At 64.0% G+C, this 16,982-nt stretch overlaps 1 protein-coding gene across 1 annotated transcript; it reads right to left on the bottom strand.

The window, feature by feature from the left end:
* Positions 1-1,033: 1,033 nt before the first annotated feature.
* LOC131591139 (plasma membrane calcium-transporting ATPase 3-like) lies at positions 1,034-16,722 on the bottom strand. Its single transcript, XM_058861617.1, has 11 exons — positions 16,685-16,722; positions 14,780-14,852; positions 13,595-13,751; positions 12,443-12,640; positions 10,898-11,155; positions 9,300-9,425; positions 8,256-8,384; positions 6,630-6,806; positions 5,606-5,820; positions 2,547-2,789; positions 1,034-1,279 (listed from the first exon to the last, which is right to left on the bottom strand). Exons 3-11 carry the CDS (start codon positions 13,743-13,745, stop codon positions 1,034-1,036), a joined length of 1,743 nt encoding a protein of 580 aa, XP_058717600.1. The 5' UTR covers positions 13,746-13,751; positions 14,780-14,852; positions 16,685-16,722.
* Between the last annotated feature and the right edge of the window lie 260 nt (positions 16,723-16,982).

Genomic DNA, 16,982 nt, shown 5'->3' with positions numbered 1-16,982 from the left:
TTGAGACACACCTGGGACAGGGAGACAGGTGAGGGACAGGTGAGACACACCTGGGACAGGTGAGACAGGTGAGGGACAGGTGAGGGACAGGTGAGACACACCTGGGACAGGTGAGGGACAGGTGAGACACACCTGGGACAGGTGAGACAGGTGAGGGACAGGTGAGACACACCTGGGACAGGTGAGGGACAGGTGAGGGACAGGTGAGGAACAGGTGAGATACAGGTGAGGAACAGGTGAGGAACAGGTGAGACAGGTGAGGAACAGGTGAGGAACAGGTGAGATACAGGTGAGGAACAGGTGAGGAACAGGTGAGGGACAGGTGAGGGACAGGTGAGGGACAGGTGAGGAACAGGTGAGATACAGGTGAGACACAGGTGAGGAACAGGTGAGGGACAGGTGAGGGACAGGTGAGGAACAGGTGAGGAACAGGTGAGACACAAGTGAGATACAGGTGGGTCAGGTGGGACACAGGGGTCAGGGGGTGTCTCCAGGTATGCTCAGGTGTATCTCAGGTGTCTCCAGCTGCGTCCAGGTGCCCCCAGGTGTATCCCCAGCTGTCCCCAGGTGTCTCCAGGTGTCCCCAGGTGTCTCCAGGTGTCCCCAGGTGTATCTCAGGTGTCCCCAGCTGTCCCCAGGTGTCCCTACCTGTCTCCAGGTGTCCCCTCACCTGCGCAGCACCATCTCGGACGCTCCCTTGCAGAAGAGCCGGTAGCTGCCACCAAGCCCCCAGGTATCCCCAGGTGTCCCCAGGTGTCCCCAGGTGTCCCCAGTTGCCCCCAGGTGTCCCCAGGTGTCCCCAGGTGTATCTCAGGTGTCCCCAGGTATCCCCAGCTGTCCCCAGGTGTCCCCAGCTGTCCCCAGCTGTCCCCAGGTGTCCCCAGGTGTCCCCAGGTGTATCTCAGGTGTCCCCAGGTATCCCCAGCTGTCCCCAGGTGTCCCCAGCTGTCCCCAGGTGTCCCCAGGTGTCCCCAGCTGTCCCCAGGTGTCCCCAGGTGTCCCCAGGTGTCCCTACCTGTCCCCAGGTGTCCCCTCACCTGCGCAGCACCATCTCAGACGCTCCCTTGCAGAAGAGCCGGTAGCCGCCGCCGGGCCGGCGCAGGACGGTGCTCATGGATTTGCGCTCGGAGTTGAAGGTGAACACCTTGACCAGGTGATCCTCGGGCACCTGAGCCCGCTCGGCCTCGGGGTCGCGGCCCAGGGCCAGCGCCAGCCCCAGCAGGGCACACTCGGTCTTGTTGCCCACCTGGCGGGGGAGGGCCCCGGGGGCTTCGGGGGGCTGGGGGGGCACGGGGGGGGCAGGGACAGGTGGGGCAGGTGAGGGTGGGGGGCAGGGAAAGGTGGGGGGCAGGTGAGGGTGGGGCAGGTGAGGGTGGGGCAGGTGAAGGGGGTGGGGCAGGTGAGGGTGGGGCAGGTGAAGGGGGTGGGGCAGGTGAGGGTGGGGCAGGTGAGGGTGGGGGGCAGGTGAGAGTGGGGCAGGTGAGGGTGGGGCAGGGAAAGGTGGGGCAGGTGAAGAGGGTGGGGCAGGTGAGGGTGGGGCAGGTGAGGATGGGGCAGGTGAGGGTGGGGCAGGTGAGGGTGGGGCAGGTGAGGGTGGGGCAGGTGAGGGTGGGGCAGGTGAAGAGGGCGGGGCAGGTGAGGGTGGGGCAGGTGAGGATGGGGCAGGTGAGGGTGGGGCAGGTAAAGGGGGCAGGGCAGGTGAGGGTGGGGCAGGTGAGGGTGGGGCAGGTGAAGGGGGTGGGGCAGGTGAGGGGGTGGGGCAGGTGAGGGTGGGGCAGGTGAGGGTGGGGCAGGTGAAGGGGGTGGGGCAGGTGAGGGTGGGGGGCAGGTGAGGGTGGGGCAGGTGAAGGGGGTGGGGCAGGTGAGGGTGGGGGGCAGGTGAGGGTGGGGCAGGTGAAGGGGGTGGGGCAGGTGAAGGGGGTGGGGCAGGTGAAGGGGGTGGGGCAGGTGAAGGGGGTGGGGCAGGTGAGGGGGCGGGGCAGGTAAAGGGGGTGGGGCAGGTGAAGGGGGAGGTGAAGGGGGTGGGGCAGGTAAAGGGGGTGGGGCAGGTAAAGGGGGCGGGGCAGGTAAAGGGGGTGGGGGCACACAAAGGGGGCACAGAGACCCCCGTTAGTGTCACACCAGAGACCCCAAACCCCCCCAAAATCCCCTCCCAGTATCTCCCAGTGCCTCCCAGTGCTCCCAGTTGCCCTCACCAGTATCTTGCTGGTGTAGGCGCTGTTGATGGCGATGGCCTCAACCCAAAACCCCCCCAAAAACCCCCCAAATCCCCCCAAAACCCCCCAAAAAAACCCCAAAAATCCCCAAAAAAACCAAAAAAAATTCCCAAAAAAACCCCAAAAATCCCCCAAACCCCCTCCCAGTGCTCCCAGTTGCCCTCACCAGTATCTTGCTGGTGTAGGCGCTGTTGATGGCGATGGCCTGAACCCATAACCCCCCAAGAGAACCCCCCAAATCCCCCCAAAAACCCCCCAAAACCCCCAAACCCCCCCAAAAAATCCCCAAAATCCCCCAAAATCCCTCCCAGTGCTCCCAGTTGCCCTCACCAGTATCTTGCTGGTGTAGGCGCTGTTGATGGCGATGGCCTGGCCCAGCAGCTCCAGGGTGGGGGGCGGCAGGGCCGAGGGGGGCGGGGGGCGGCTGAAGTGGGAGCCCCCCAGGAACGCCTGCACCACCGTCATGCGGTTGGTGGTCAGCGTCCCCGTCTTGTCCGAGCAGATCGCCGTGGCGCTGCCCATCGTCTCACACGCGTCCAGGTGACGCACCAGGTTGTTGTCCTTCATCATTTTCTGGGGTGGAAAAGGGGGAAAGTGGGAAAAAACGGGGGGAAAAGGGGGAAAAATGGGAAAAAATGGGAAAAAACGGGGGGAAAATGGGGAAAAATGGGAAAAAATGGGAGGAAAATGGGGAGAATGGCAAAAAAAATGGGGAAAATTGGGGGGAATTGGGGGGAATTGGGAGCTGGTTGTTGTCCTTCATCATTTTCTGGGGTGGAAAAGGGGGAAAGTGGGAAAAAACGGGGGGAAAAGGGGGGGAAATGGGGAAAATGGCAAAAAAAATGGGGTAAATTGGGGAAAATTGGGGGAAATTGGGGGAATATTGGGGGAAATTGGGAGCTGGTTGTTGTCCTTCATCATTTTCTGGGGTGGAAAAGGGGGAAAGTGGGAAAAAACGGGGGGAAAATGGGGAAAAATGGGAAAAAATGGGAGGAAAATGGGGAGAATGGCAAAAAAAATGGGGGTAAATTGGGGGGAATTGGGGGGAATTGGGAGCTGGTTGTGGTCCTTCATCGTTTTCTGGGGTGGAAAAGGGGGAAAGTGGGAAAAAACGGGGGGAAATGGGGGGAAAATTGGGAAAAAATGGGAAAAAACGGGGGGAAAATGGGAAAAAACGGGGGGGAAATGGGGAAAAATTGGGGGGGAAATGGGGGGAAATGGGGAAAAAACGGGGTAAATTGGGGAAAATTGGGGAATATTGGGGGGGAAATTGGGGAAAATTGGGAGCTGGTTGTGGTCCTTCATCATTTTCTGGGGTGGAAAAGGGGGAAAATGGGGAAAAATGGGAGAAAAATGGGGAAAATGGCAAAAAAAATGGGGAAAATTGGGGGGAAAAATGGGGAGAATGGCAAAAAAATGGGGGAAATTGGGGTAATATTGGGGGAAATTTGGAGCTGGTTGTGGTCCTTCATCATTTTCTGGGGTGGAAAAGGGGGAAAGTGGGAAAAATGGGGGGAAATGGGGGAAAATGGGGAAAAATGGGGGAAAAATGGGGAAAATTGGGGGGAATTGGGGGGAATTGGGAGCTGGTTGTGGTCCTTCATCGTTTTCTGGGGTGGAAAAGGGGGAAAGTGGGAAAAATGGGGGGAAAATGGGGGGAAATGGGAAAAAATGGGAAAAAACGGGGGGAAAATGGGGATATTGGAGGGAAAAATGGGGGAAAATTGGGAATATTGGGGGATAAATTGGGGGAAATTTGGAGCTGGTTGTTGTCCTTCATCGTTTTCTGGGGTGGAAAAGGGGGAAAGTGGGAAAAAACGGGGGAAATGGGGGAAAAATGGGGAAAATGGCAAAAAAAATGGGGTAAATTGGGGAAAATTGGGGGGAATTGGGAGCTTCATCGTTTGGTTGTTGTCCTTCATCATTTTCTGGGGTGGAAAAGGGGGAAAGTGGGAAAAAACGGGGGGAAAATGGGGAAAAATGGGAAAAAATGAGGGGAAAATGGGGATATTGGGGGGAAAAATGGGGGAAAATTGGGAATATTGGGGGGGAAATTGGGGAAAATTTGGAGCTGGTTGTTGTCCTTCATCATTTTCTGGGGTGGAAAAGGGGGAAAATGGGAAAAATGGGGGGAAAAGGGGGGAAAATGTGGAAAAAATAGGGGAAAATGGGAAAAAACGTGGGGAAAATGGGGGAAATCGGGGGGAATATTGGGGGAAATTGGGAGCTGGTTGTGGTCCTTCATCATTTTCTGGGGTGGAAAAGGGGGAAAATGGGAAAAAACAGGGGAAAATGGGGGGAAAATGGGGAAAAATGGGGAAAAATGGGGAAAATTGGGGGGAAAAATGGGGAAAATTGGGGGGAATTGGGGGGAATTGGGAGCTGGTTGTGGTCCTTCATCGTTTTCTGGGGTGGAAAAGGGGGAAAATGGGAAAAATGGGGAGAATGGAAAAAAATGGGGTAAATTGGGGAAAATTGGGGGAAATTGGGGGAAAAAATGGGGAGAATGGCAAAAAAAATGGGGTAAATTGGGGTAATATTGGGGGGAATTGGGAGCTGGTTGTGGTCCTTCATCGTTTTCTGGGGTGGAAAAGGGGGAAAATGGGAAAAAACGGGGGGAAAAGGGGGAAAAATGGGGAAAAATGGGGGAAAAATGGGGAAAATTGGGGGAAAAATGGGGAGAATGGCAAAAAAATGGGGTAAATTGGGGAAAATTGGGGGGAATTGGGAGCTTCATCGTTTGGTTGTTGTCCTTCATTTTCTGGGGTGGAAAAGGGGGAAAGTGGGAAAAAACGGGGGAAATGGGGGAAAAATGGGGAAAATGGAAAAAAAAATAGGGAAAATTGGGGGAAAAAATGGGGAGAATGGCAAAAAAATGGGGTAAATTGGGGAAAATTGGGGGGAATTGGGAGCTTCATCGTTTGGTTGTTGTCCTTCATCATTTTCTGGGGTGGAAAAGGGGGAAAGTGGGAAAAAACGGGGGGAAAATGGGGAAAATGGGAAAAAAAAGAGAAAAAACGGGAAAAAAATGAGAAAAAAAGAGAGAAAAAATGGGAAAAACCAAGAAAAATAGGGGAAAAATGAGAAAAAAATGGGGGAAAAAAATGGGGAAAAAAATGAGAGAAAAATGGGAAAAAAATGGGAAAAAAACCGGGAAAAAATGAGAAAAAATAGGAAAAAATGGGAAAAAATGAGAAAAAACAAGAAAAATAGGGGAAAAAATTAGGAAAAAAATAGGAAAAAAATGGGAAAAAAAATGGGAAAAAACAGGAAAAAATGGGAAAAAATGAGAAAACCAGGGGGGCAAACGGAGCTGAAGGTGGGAAAAGGAGGAGAAACGGGAGCGGGTGGACGGACACGGCCATGGACAGACGGACGGACGGACGGACCTTGACGGAATAGGCCAGCGAGATGGTGACGGCCAGCGGGAGCCCCTCGGGGACGGCCACCACCAGCACGGTGACACCGATGATGAAGAACTTGACCCAGTACTGGACGTAAACGGGGGCGCACTCGGCCAGCCAGGGCCGGCCCTGCACCACGAAGGTGTCGATGACGAAGTAAAGGACGAGGATGATGACGGTGACGGCCGACATGGCCAGGCCTGGCAGGGGACGGGGTGGGGACGCGGCGCTGAGGTGGCCCCGGGGGTGTCCTCTCGTGGGGGTCACCCCGGGTTGGGTCTGGGGTCACCTCGGGGTCACGTCCCCACCCCTCAGGACGTGTCCTCAATGTCCCCAACCCCCTGTCCCCTCATTGGGGTCACCCCGGTTTGTGTGGTCAGTTGGGTCTGGGGTCACCTCGGGGTCACGTCCCCACCCCTCAGGACGTGTCCCCAGTGTCCCCAACCCCCTGTCCCCTCATTTGGGACCCCCAATCTGCGTGGTCAGTTGGGTCCGGGGTCACCTCAGGGTCATGTCCCCACCCCTCAGGACGTGTCCTCAGTGTCCCCAACCCCCTGTCCCCTCATTGGGGTCACCCCGGTTTGTGTGGTCAGTTGGGTCTGGGGTCACCTCGGGGTCATGTCCCCACCCTCAGGATGTGTCCCCAACCCTCAGGACATGTCCCCAGTGTCCCCACCCCTCAGGCCATGTCCCCAGTGTCCCCACCCCTCAGGACACGTCCCCACCCCTCAGGCCACGTCCCCAGTGTCCCCACCCCTCAGGGCCGTGTCTCCACCCCTCAGGCCATGTCCCCAGTGTCCCCACCCCTCAGGCCGTGTCCCCAGTGTCCCCACCCCTCAGGCCGTGTCCCCAGTGTTCCTACCCCTCAGGCCATGTCCCCACCCCTCAGGCCATGTCCCCAGGGTCCCCACTCCTCAGGCCATGTCCCCAGTGTCCCCACTCCTCAGGACACGTCCCCAGTGTCCCCACCCCCGTGTCCCCCCGGATTTGGGGACCCCCCGGTGCCCACCTGCCTTCCCGATCTGCAGGGCCAGCCGGGTCAGCTTGGCCTGGAGCACGGATTTCTCCTTCTTGGGGTCCCCCCGGGGGGGTCGCGGCCCCCCCGGACCCTCGGCGCTGTCCCCTCCCCCCTCGGCGCTGCGCAGCGGCTGCAGCTCCACGGCCACCGCAGGGTCCGGCCGGGGGCCTGGGGACAGCGGGGACAGACAGGGGACATCGGGGGGGGACACTGAGGGGACAGCGGGGACAGCGGGGGGGACATCAGGGGGGGACACTGAGGGGACATCGGGGGACAACGGGGACAGAGAGGGGACATCAGGGGGGACACTGATCGGGCCTGGGGACAATGGGGACATCGGGGGGGACATCGGGGGGGACAGAGAGGGGACATCGGGGGACAGAGAGGGGACAGAGAGGGGACAGCAGGGGACAGCGGGGGACAGAGAGGGGACAACGGGAGGGGACACAGAGGGGACATCGGGGGACATCAGGGACAGCGGGGGACAGAGAGGGGACAGCGGGGGGGGACACTGAGCGGGCCTGGGGACAACGGGGACAGCGGGGACAGAGAGGGGACATCAGGGGGGACAGACAGGGGACATCGGGGGACAGCGGGGACAGCGGGGGGACATCAGGGGACAGAGAGGGGACAGAGGGACAGAGGAGTCTGGAGCTCTCAGGGACATGGGGGAGATTTGGGGACAGAGGGAATGGACAGAAGGACAGAGGGGACAGAGGGACAGAGGGGACAGAGGGGACAGAGGGACAGAGGGGACAGAGGGGACAGAGGGGACAGAGGGGACAGAGGGACAGAGAGACAGAGGGACAGAAGGACAGAGGGACAGAGGGGACAGAGGGGACAGAGGGGACAGAGGGGACAGAGGGGACAGAAGGACAGAGGGGACAGAGGGACAGAGGGGACAGAGGGGACAGAAGGACAGAGAGACAGAGGGACAGAAGGACAGAGGGACAGAGGGGACAGAGGGGACAGAGGGGACAGAGGGGACAGAGGGGACAGAGGGCACAGAGGGACAGAGGGGACAGAGGGGACAGAAGGACAGAGGGACAGAAGGACAGAGGGACAGAGGGGACAGAGGGACAGAGGGGACAGAAGGACAGAGGGGACAGAGAGGGCAGAGGGACAGAGGGGACAGAAGGACAGAGGGGACAGAGGGCACAGAGGGACAGAAGGACAGAGGGGACAGAAGGACAGAAGGACAGAGGGACAGAGGGGACAGAGGGAACAGAGGGGACAGAGGGGACAGAGGGGACAGAGGGACAGAGGAACAGAGGGGACAGAGGGGACAGAGGGCACAGAGGAACAGAGGGGACAGAGAGGGCAGAGGGGACAGAGGGACAGAAGGACAGAGGGAATGGACAGAAGGACAGAGGGGACAGAGGGGACAGAGGGCTCTGGGCACACGGGAGACCCTCGGGGACAGAAGGTGACAAAGCCCACAGGGTCACCAACCCCCCCCAGTGCCACCCCCAGCCTGGGGACACCCCCGGTGCCACCTCCCTTGGGGACACCCCCGGTGCCACCCCCAGATCCCCCCAAAACCACCACAGACCCCCGGTGCCACCCCCCTTGGGGACACCCCAGCCCCCCCCCAGCCCCCCCAGCCCCCCGTGTCACCTCTCCTGTCCCCTCCGCCCTCCTCGGTGTCCCCCGCAGCCCCCAGCAGGGTGAAGATGATTCCGCTCTGCGAGTTCACCCCCACGGCCGTCACCACCATCCTGCCCGAGCCCTCCATGACGTGCGTGCCTGGGGACACCGGGGACACCGGGGTCACTGAGGGGTCACTGAGGGGTCACACGGGGACATCGGGGTCACACGGGGTCACCCAGGGGTCACCAGGCTCCCTCAGGGGTCCCCAGGGGTCACCCAGGGGTCTCCAGGGGTCACCAGGGGACCTTGGGGTCATCCAGGGGTCTCCAGGGGTCACCCAGGGTCACCCAGAGTCACCCAGGGGTCACCAGGCTCCCTCAGAGGTCACTGAGGGGTCACCAAGGTTCACCCAGGGGTCACCCAGGGTCCCCAGGGGTCACCCAGGGGTCTCCAGAGGTCTCCAGGGGTCACCCAGGGGTCACTGAGGGGTCACCCGGGTCACCAGGGGACATCGGGGTCCCCTGGGGGTCAGCAGGGGTCACCCAGGGGTCACCAGGGGTCACCTGGGGGTCTCCAGGGGTCACTGAGGGGTCACTGAGGGGTCACCCAGGGGTCTCCAGAGGTCATTGTGTGGTCCCCAGGGGTCACCCAGGGGTCTCCAGGGGTCACCCAGAGTCACCCAGGGGTCACCAGACTCCCTCAGAGGTCACTGAGGGGTCACCAAGGTTCACCCAGGGGTCACCCAGGGTCCCCAGGGGTCACCCAGGGGTCTCCAGAGGTCTCCAGGGGTCACCCAGGGGTCACTAGGGGACATCGGGGTCCCCTGGGGGTCAGCAGGGGTCACCCAGGGGTCCCCCGGGGGTCAGCCCCAGGGGTCACCCAGGGGTCACCCAGGTGTCTCCCAGGGGTCTCCAGAGGTCACTGTGTGGTCCCCAGGGGTCACCCAGGGGTCTCCAGGGGTCACTGAGGGGTCTCCAGGTGTCTCCAGGGGTCACCCAGGGGTCACCCAGGGTCACCCAGGGGTCACCCAGAGGTCACCCAGGGGTCACCCGGGGTCCCCACGCCCCTCACCCGACAGCAGCAGGGGGTCTCTGTCCAGGCCCTTGCGCACGTGGTCACTCTCCCCGGTCAGGGCGCTCTCGTCGATCTTGAGGTCACTGCCCTGGATCAGGACCCCATCGGCCGGCAGGAGGTCACCTGGGGGTCATGGGGGGTCATGGGGGTCACCTGGGGGTCAGCGGGGTCATGGGGGTCACTGGGGGTCACCTGGGGGTCATGGGGGGTCAGGGGGGTCACCTGGGGGTCAGCAGGGTCAGGGGGGTCACCTGGGGGTCAGCGGGGTCAGGGGGGTCACCTGGGGGTCACCTGGGGGTCACCTGGGGGTCATGGGGGGTCATGGGGGTCACCTGGGGGTCAGCAGGGTCAGGGGAGGTCATGGGGGTCACCTGGGGGTCAGCGGGGTCAGGGGGGTCATTTGGGGTCACCTGGGGGTCACCTGGGGGTCAGCGGGGTCATGGGAGTCACCTGGGGGTCACCTGGGGGTCAGCGGGGTCATGGGGGTCACCTGGGGGTCATGGGGGGTCAGGGGGGTCACCTGGGGGTCAGCAGGGTCAGGGGAGGTCATGGGGGTCACCTGGGGGTCAGCGGGGTCAGGGGGGTCATTTGGGGTCACCTGGGGGTCACCTGGGGGTCAGCAGGGTCATGGGGGTCACTGGGGGTCACCTGGGGGTCACCTGGGGGTCATTGGGACTCTGTGGTGGATCATGGGGTGACCCTGGGGTGTCCCCTGGGGTGTGGGGGACACGAGAGGTCACGGGGATGGGGACACGGGGATGGCATCAGGAGGGGGACAGGGGACGGGGACACAGGGACAGTGACTCAGGGGACACAGGTGACACAGAAACAGGGACACAGGTGACACAGGGATGGTGACACAGGTGACACAGAAACAGGGACACAGGTGACACAGGGATGGTGACACAGGGATGGTGACACAGGGATGAGGACAGGGACAGTGACACAGGTGACACAAGAACGACACAGGTGACACAGGTGACACAGACGACACAAGAACAATGACACAGGTGACACAGGTGACACAGGTGACACAGTGCCAATGACACAGGTGACACAGGTGACACAGGTGACACAGGTGACACAGCACCAATGACACAAGAACAATGACACAGGTGACACACGTGACACAGGGATGGTGACACAGCGCCAGCGACACAAGAACAATGACACAGGTGACACACGTGACACAGGTGACACAGGTGACACAGGTGACACAGTGCCAATGACACAGGTGACACAGGTGACACAGGTGACACAGGTGACACAGGTGACACAGGTGACACAGTGCCAATGACACAGGTGACACAGGTGACACAGGTGACACAGGTGACACAGGTGACACAGGTGACACAGGTGATACAGGTGACACAGGTGACACAGGTGACACAGCGCCAGCAACACAAGAACAATGACACAGGTGACACAGGTGACACAGTGCCAATGACACACGTGACACAGGTGACACTGGTGACACAGGTGACACAGTGCCAGCGACACAAGAACAATGACACAGGTGATACAGGTGACACAGGTGACACAGCGCCAGCGACAAAGAACAATGACACAGGTGACCCCCCCCCTCCCCCACTCACCGTACTTCACCTGCACCACGTCCCCCACCACCAGCTCGGCCACGGGCACCTGTGCCAGGTGTCCCCCGCGCAGGACGGCCACGCGCTGCTCGCGCTCCAGGCGGCTCTGCAGCCCCCGGAACTGCCGCTCCTTGCTCCAGTCGTTGGACGCCGTCACCAGCACCACGCACGCCACCGACAGCAGGATGGCAGCGCCCTCGATCCACCCGGCCTCGGCCTCTCCGGGGTCCTCAGAGCCCCCCGAGAGCTGCCCGCACTCTGGGGACACAGGGGACATCAGTGGGGACACGGGGGACACCCCTGGGGACACCCCTGGGGACACACGCCACCGACAGCAGGATGGCAGCGCCCTCGATCCACCCGGCCTCAGCCTCACCGGGGTCCTCGGAGCCCCCCAAGAGCTGCCCGCACGCTGGGGACACCGGGGACATCAGTGGGGACACGGGGGACACCCCTGGGGACACCCCTGGGGACACGGGGGACACCCCAGACCACGCACGCCACCGACAGCAGGATGGCAGCGCCCTCGATCCACCCGGCCTCGGCCTCTCCGGGGTCCTCAGAGCCCCCCGAGAGCTGCCCGCATGCTGGGGACACCAGGGGACACGGGGGACATCAGTGGGGACACGGGGGACACCCCTGGGGACATGGGGGACACCCCAGACCACGCACGCCACCGACAGCAGGATGGCAGCACCCTCGATCCACCCGGCCTCGGCCTCTCCGGGGTCCTCAGAGCCCCCCGAGAGCTGCCCGCACGCTGGGGACACGGGGGACACCGGGGGACACGGGGGACATCAGTGGGGACAAGGGGGACACCCCTGGGGACACCCCTGGGGACACGGGGGGACACCGGCTGGGGACACGGTGACACACATGGGGACGGTGTGGGGACAGAGGTGACACATGTGGGGACACGGGGGACAAGGATTTGGGGACAGGGACAGTGCTGGGGACAAGGGACAGAGCTGGGGACAGGAACACGGGGACAGGGACAGGGGATGGGGACAGGGGACAGGGACAGGGGACAGGGACAGGGGACAGGGGACACGGGGATGGGGACAGGGACACGGGGACAGGGGACAGAGCTGGGGACAGGGACACAGGGGCAGGGACAGGGGATGGGGACAGGGGACAGGGACATGGGGATGGGGACAGGAACACAGGGACAGGGAACAGGGGACACATGAATGGGGACACAGGGATGGGGACACAGGAATGGGGACACAGGGATGGGGACAGGAACACAGGGACAGGGACACGGGGATGGGGACAGGAGACACAGGGATGGGGACAGGGACAGGGGACAGGGGACACGGGGATGGGGACAGGGGACAGAGTTGGGGACAGGGGACAGAGCTGGGGACAGGGACACGGGGACAGGGGACAGAGGGATGAAGACAGGGGACAGAGTTGGGGACAGGGACATGGGGACAGGAGACACAGGGATGGGGACAGAGTTGGGGACAGGGGACAGAGCTGGGGACAGGGGACAGAGCTGGGGACAGGGACACAGTGCCAGGCCCGTGGGGACAGAGGTGTCACCTTCATCGGCGGCGCCGGGGGGGGCGTAGAAGGACAGCCCGAGGGACACGAGCGCGGCCACCTCGAGGATGACGAGGGTGACGTCCTGCAGGGCCTCCCACACCAGCGCCGCGAAGCTCTTGGGGCGCCGCGGGGGGATCCAGTTCCGGCCGAACGCCCGGCGGCGCCGCTCCAGCTCCGGGGGACCCTCGGACAGCCCTGGGGACACGGGTGTCACCCCTGGGGACAGCCTGGGGACACCCGGACAGCCCTGGGGACAGCCTGGGGACAGCCTGGGGACACCCAGACAGCCCTGGGGACACGGGTGTCACCCCTGGGGACAGCCTGGGGACACCCGAACAGCCCTGGGGACACGGGTGTCACCCCTGGGGACAGCCTGGGGACACCCAGACAGCCCTGGGGACACGGGTGTCACCCCTGGGGACAGCCTGGGGACACCCAGAGAGCCCTGGGGACAGCCTGGGGACACTGGGACAGCCCTGCGGACACGGGTGTCACCCCTGGGGACAGCCTGGGGACACACAGACAGCCCTGGGGACAGCCTGGGGACACCCAGACAGCCCTGGGGACACCCCTGGGGACACCCCTGTCACCCCCACGGCCACCCCGGGGACACTGGGACAGCCCTGGGGACACGGGTGTCACCCCTGGGGACAACCTGGGGACACTGGGACAGCCCTGGGGACACGGGTGTCACCCCCATGAACAACCGAGGGTTTCCCAAGGGCAATGAGGGAGTCTGGGGGTGTCGGGGCGGGTTCTGGGGGGTCCCAGGTGGTTCGGGGGGGGTCCCAGGTGGTTCCGGAGGGGGTCCCAGGTGGTTTTTGGGGGTCCCAGGTGGTTCCGGGGGTTCCCAGGTGGTTTTTGGGGGTCCCAGGTGGTTTTTGGGGGTCCCAGGTGGTTCCGGGGGGGGTCCCAGGTGGTTTTTGGGGGTCCCAGGTGGTTCCGGGGGGGTCCCAGGTGGTTTTTGGGGGTCCCAGGTGGTTCCGGGGGTTCCCAGGTGGTTTTTGGGGGTCCCAGGTGGTTTTTGGGGAGTTTCGGGAGCACCAGGGGCGGTTCCCGAGGGTTTCCAGGGCAATGAGGGAGTCTGGGGGTGTCGGGGCGGGTTCTGGGGGTCCCGAGGGGGTCTCAGGAGGGTCCCGGGGGTCTCACCGTCGGTGGGGGAGGTGCGCAGGCGGCGGCAGAGCCCCGGGACCCCCCCCAGGTCCCGCTGCAGCCTCAGGAGCGCCTCGGAGCCCCGGAGCTCCATCAGCGCCCGCAGCTCCGGCACCGCCAGCCCGAAACCCCCCCCGGCGTCCCCCATGGCGGCCTGGGGACAGGGGACACTGATGGGGACACGGGGACAGGGACAGGGGACAGCCCGAAACCCCCCCCGGCGTCCCCCATGGCGGCCTGGGGACAGGGGACAGCCTTGGGGACACGGGGACAGCGACAGGGGACAGCCCGAAACCCCCCCCGGCGTCCCCCATGGCGGCCTGGGGACAGGGGACACTGATGGGGACACGGGGACAGCCTTGGGGACAGCCCGAAACCCCCCCCGGCGTCCCCCATGGCGGCCTGGGGACAGGGGACACTGATGGGGACACGGGGACAGCCTTGGGGACAGCCCGAAACCCCCCCGGCGTACCCCATGGCGGCCCGGGGACGGGGGACAGCTCTGGGGACACGGGGACAGCCGTGGGGACACGGGGACACTGCTGGGGACAGGGGGACAGGGCTGGTGCCACCACTGGGGGCTTGGGGACAGCGCTGGCCAGCACTGGGGACAGCGCTCAGAGTTTGGGGACAGCCCTGGGGACACGACTGGGGGCTTGGGGACACATTTCAGAGCCGGGGGACACCGAGCACAGCTTGGGGACAGCAGGAGGGACCAAGAGCGGGGCGGGGACAGCAATGGGGACACCGAGGGGGACACGGGGACAGCCCTGGGGACACAGGGACAGCTCTGGGGGCTTGGGGACAGCCCTGGGGACACCATTGGGGGCTTGGGGACAGCCCTGGGGACACGGGGACAGCCCTGGGGACACGGGGACAGCGCTGGGGGCTTGGGGACAGCCCTGGGGACACCATTGGGGACTTGGGGACAGCCCTGGGGACACGGGGACAGCGCTGGGGACACCATTGGGGGCTTGGGGGCAGCAATGGGGACACCGAGGGGGACACGGGGACAGCGCTGGGGACACCATTGGGGGCTTGGGGACAGCCCTGGGGACACGGGGACAGCCCTGGGGACACCATTGGGGGCTTGGGGACAGCGCTGGGGACACGGGGACAGCGCTGGGGGCTGGGGGACAGCCCTGGGGACACGGGGACAGCGCCAGCGCCACCGCCCCTCACCTGTCAGCGCTGGCGGGGCCTGGGGGGGGTCTCGCCGGGGGGGGCCCGGCCGCCCCCCCTGCCCGGGCCACACCTGGGGACAGCGGGGACACCTGAGGGGACAGCGGGCAGCGGCCCCGCCCCCCCGGGGACACCAGCGCGACACCAGTGACTCCCAGTTCACCCCCCAGTCCCTCCCAGTCCCCCCAGTTCCCCCCCAAGAGCCCCCAGTCCCCCCTCGCCCCGCCCAAACCCCGCCCCCTCCCGTCCATCCCCCGTTTTCAGCCAATCAGCGCCAGGGGGGGGCGTGTCCAGCGCGGAGGCCCCGCCCCCGGCCCTGCGGCGGCGCGCGCGGACTGCGCCAGGCGGGGGGCGTGGCCTCGGGGAGAGGGCGGGAAAACCCCGTCCATATATGGGCAAAGCCACGCCCACTTGGCGGGAAAAAACAGCTCCCCCCTCCCCGTGGTGTAAACCCCGCCCACCGCGGGGAAAGCCCCGCCCCCAGCGCCGCACAGCTGGGCACACGTGGGCTCCCAGTGCTCCCAGTAACTCCCAGTTTACCCAGTAACCCCCAGTTCACCCCAGTTCACCCAGTAACCCCCAGTGTTCCCAGTAACCCCCAGTAACCCCCAGTTCACCCCAGTGCTCCCAGTAACCCCCAGTGCTCCCAGTAACCCCCAGCTCACCCAGTAACCCCCAGTTCACCCCAGCTCACCCAGTAATCCCCAGCGTTCCCAGTAACCCCCAGTGCTCCCAGTAACCCCCAGTAACCCCCAGTTCACCCCAATGCTCCCAGTAACCCCCAGTTTACCCAGTAACCCCCAGTAACTCCCAGTTCACCCAGTAACTCCCAGCTCCTGCTCACACCTGGCCCTGACACCTGGACAGCCCCGAAACACCTGGATACACCTGGCCCTGACACCTCGACACACCTGTCACACCTGGCCCCAACACACCTGGCCCTGTCACACCTGGACATCCTTGGCCCTTACACCTGGACAGCCCCGAAACACCTGGACACACCTATCACACCTGGCCCTGTCACACCTGGACACACGTGGCCCTTACACCTGGACAGCCCCGAAACACCTGGACACACCTGGCCCTGTCACACCTGGCCCCAACACACCTAGCCCTGTCACACCTGGCCCTGTCACACCTTGTCACACCTGGACACACCTGGCCCTGACACCTGGACAACCCTGACACACCTGGACACACCTGTCCCTGTCACACCTGGCCCTGTCACACCTGGCCCTGTCACACCTGGCCCTGTCACACCTGGACACACCTGGCCCTGTCACACCTCGCCCTATGTCACACCTGGCCCTGTCGCACCTGGCCCTGTCACATCTGGACACACCTGGACATCCCTGGCCCTGTCACACCTGGCCCTGACACACCTGGACACACCTGGCCCTGTGTCACACCTGGACACACCTGGCCCTGTGTCACACCTGGACATCCCTGGCCCTGTCACACCTGGACACACCTGGCCCTGTGTCACACCTGGACACACCTGTCCCTGTCACACCCGGACACACCTGGCCCTGTCACACCTCGCCCTATGTCACACCTGGACACACCTGGCCCTGTGTCACACCTGGACATCCCTGGCCCTGTCACACCTGGACACACCTGTCCCCATCACCCCTGTCCCGCCCCCCCCCGTTTCCCCCATCAGCCTCACACCTGCTCAGGTGCCCCCTCCCCCTCTGCCCCCTCCCCACGCCCGCGCCCGCCCCCCCAAACCCCCCCAAATTCCCCCTCTCCCCCTCCCCCCGCATCCTCCCCCCTCCCCCCTCCCGCAGCCCCGCGCGCTGCCCCCTCCCCCGCCCCTCCCCCGATCCCCCCGATCCCCCCGAACCCCCCCGAACCCCCCGAGCCCCCCGAACCCCCCGAGCCCCCCGGAGCCCCCCCCGGTACCGGTCCCGGCCCATCGGTCCCGGCGCTGCGGCGCTGCCGGAGGCGCTGCGGGCCGGGGGCGGGGCCTGAGGGGGGCGGGGTTGGAGCCCGGAGAGGGAGGCCACGCCCACTGGGTGGGACCCCCCGAACCCCCCGAACCCCCCCCCGTGTCGAGGATGGAGACCACCGGGGGGTGGCACCGCCTCTTTGTCACCTCCCCCCCCCCCCCGTGTCACCTCCCCCCGTGTCCCTCCCCCCCCCGGTGCCACCTCGGTGTCCCTGTCCCCGACACGGGGTGGGGGGGACACGGGGACAGAGG

The sequence above is a fragment of the Poecile atricapillus genome, chromosome 37 (assembly GCF_030490865.1).
Source record: "Poecile atricapillus isolate bPoeAtr1 chromosome 37, bPoeAtr1.hap1, whole genome shotgun sequence".
Lineage (NCBI taxonomy): Eukaryota > Metazoa > Chordata > Aves > Passeriformes > Paridae > Poecile > Poecile atricapillus.
Note: the sequence above shows the minus strand (reverse complement) of the source record. Positions and strands in the feature narration are given on the sequence as shown.

What these genes read in the sequence shown, in the direction of transcription:
- LOC131591139 (XM_058861617.1), bottom strand. Translation starts at nt 13,745, where the DNA reads ATGGGGGACGCCGGGGGGGGTTTCGGGCTGGCGGTGCCGGAGCTGCGG. An exon ending in CCCCGGCGCCGCCGATGAAG is followed by an intron (nt 11,156 to 12,442) that starts GTGACACCTCTG and finishes CTGTGTCCCCAG; the next exon opens with AGTGCGGGCAGCTCTCGGGG. An exon ending in CGTGGTGCAGGTGAAGTACG is followed by an intron (nt 9,426 to 10,897) that starts GTGAGTGGGGGA and finishes CATGACCCCCAG; the next exon opens with GTGACCTCCTGCCGGCCGAT.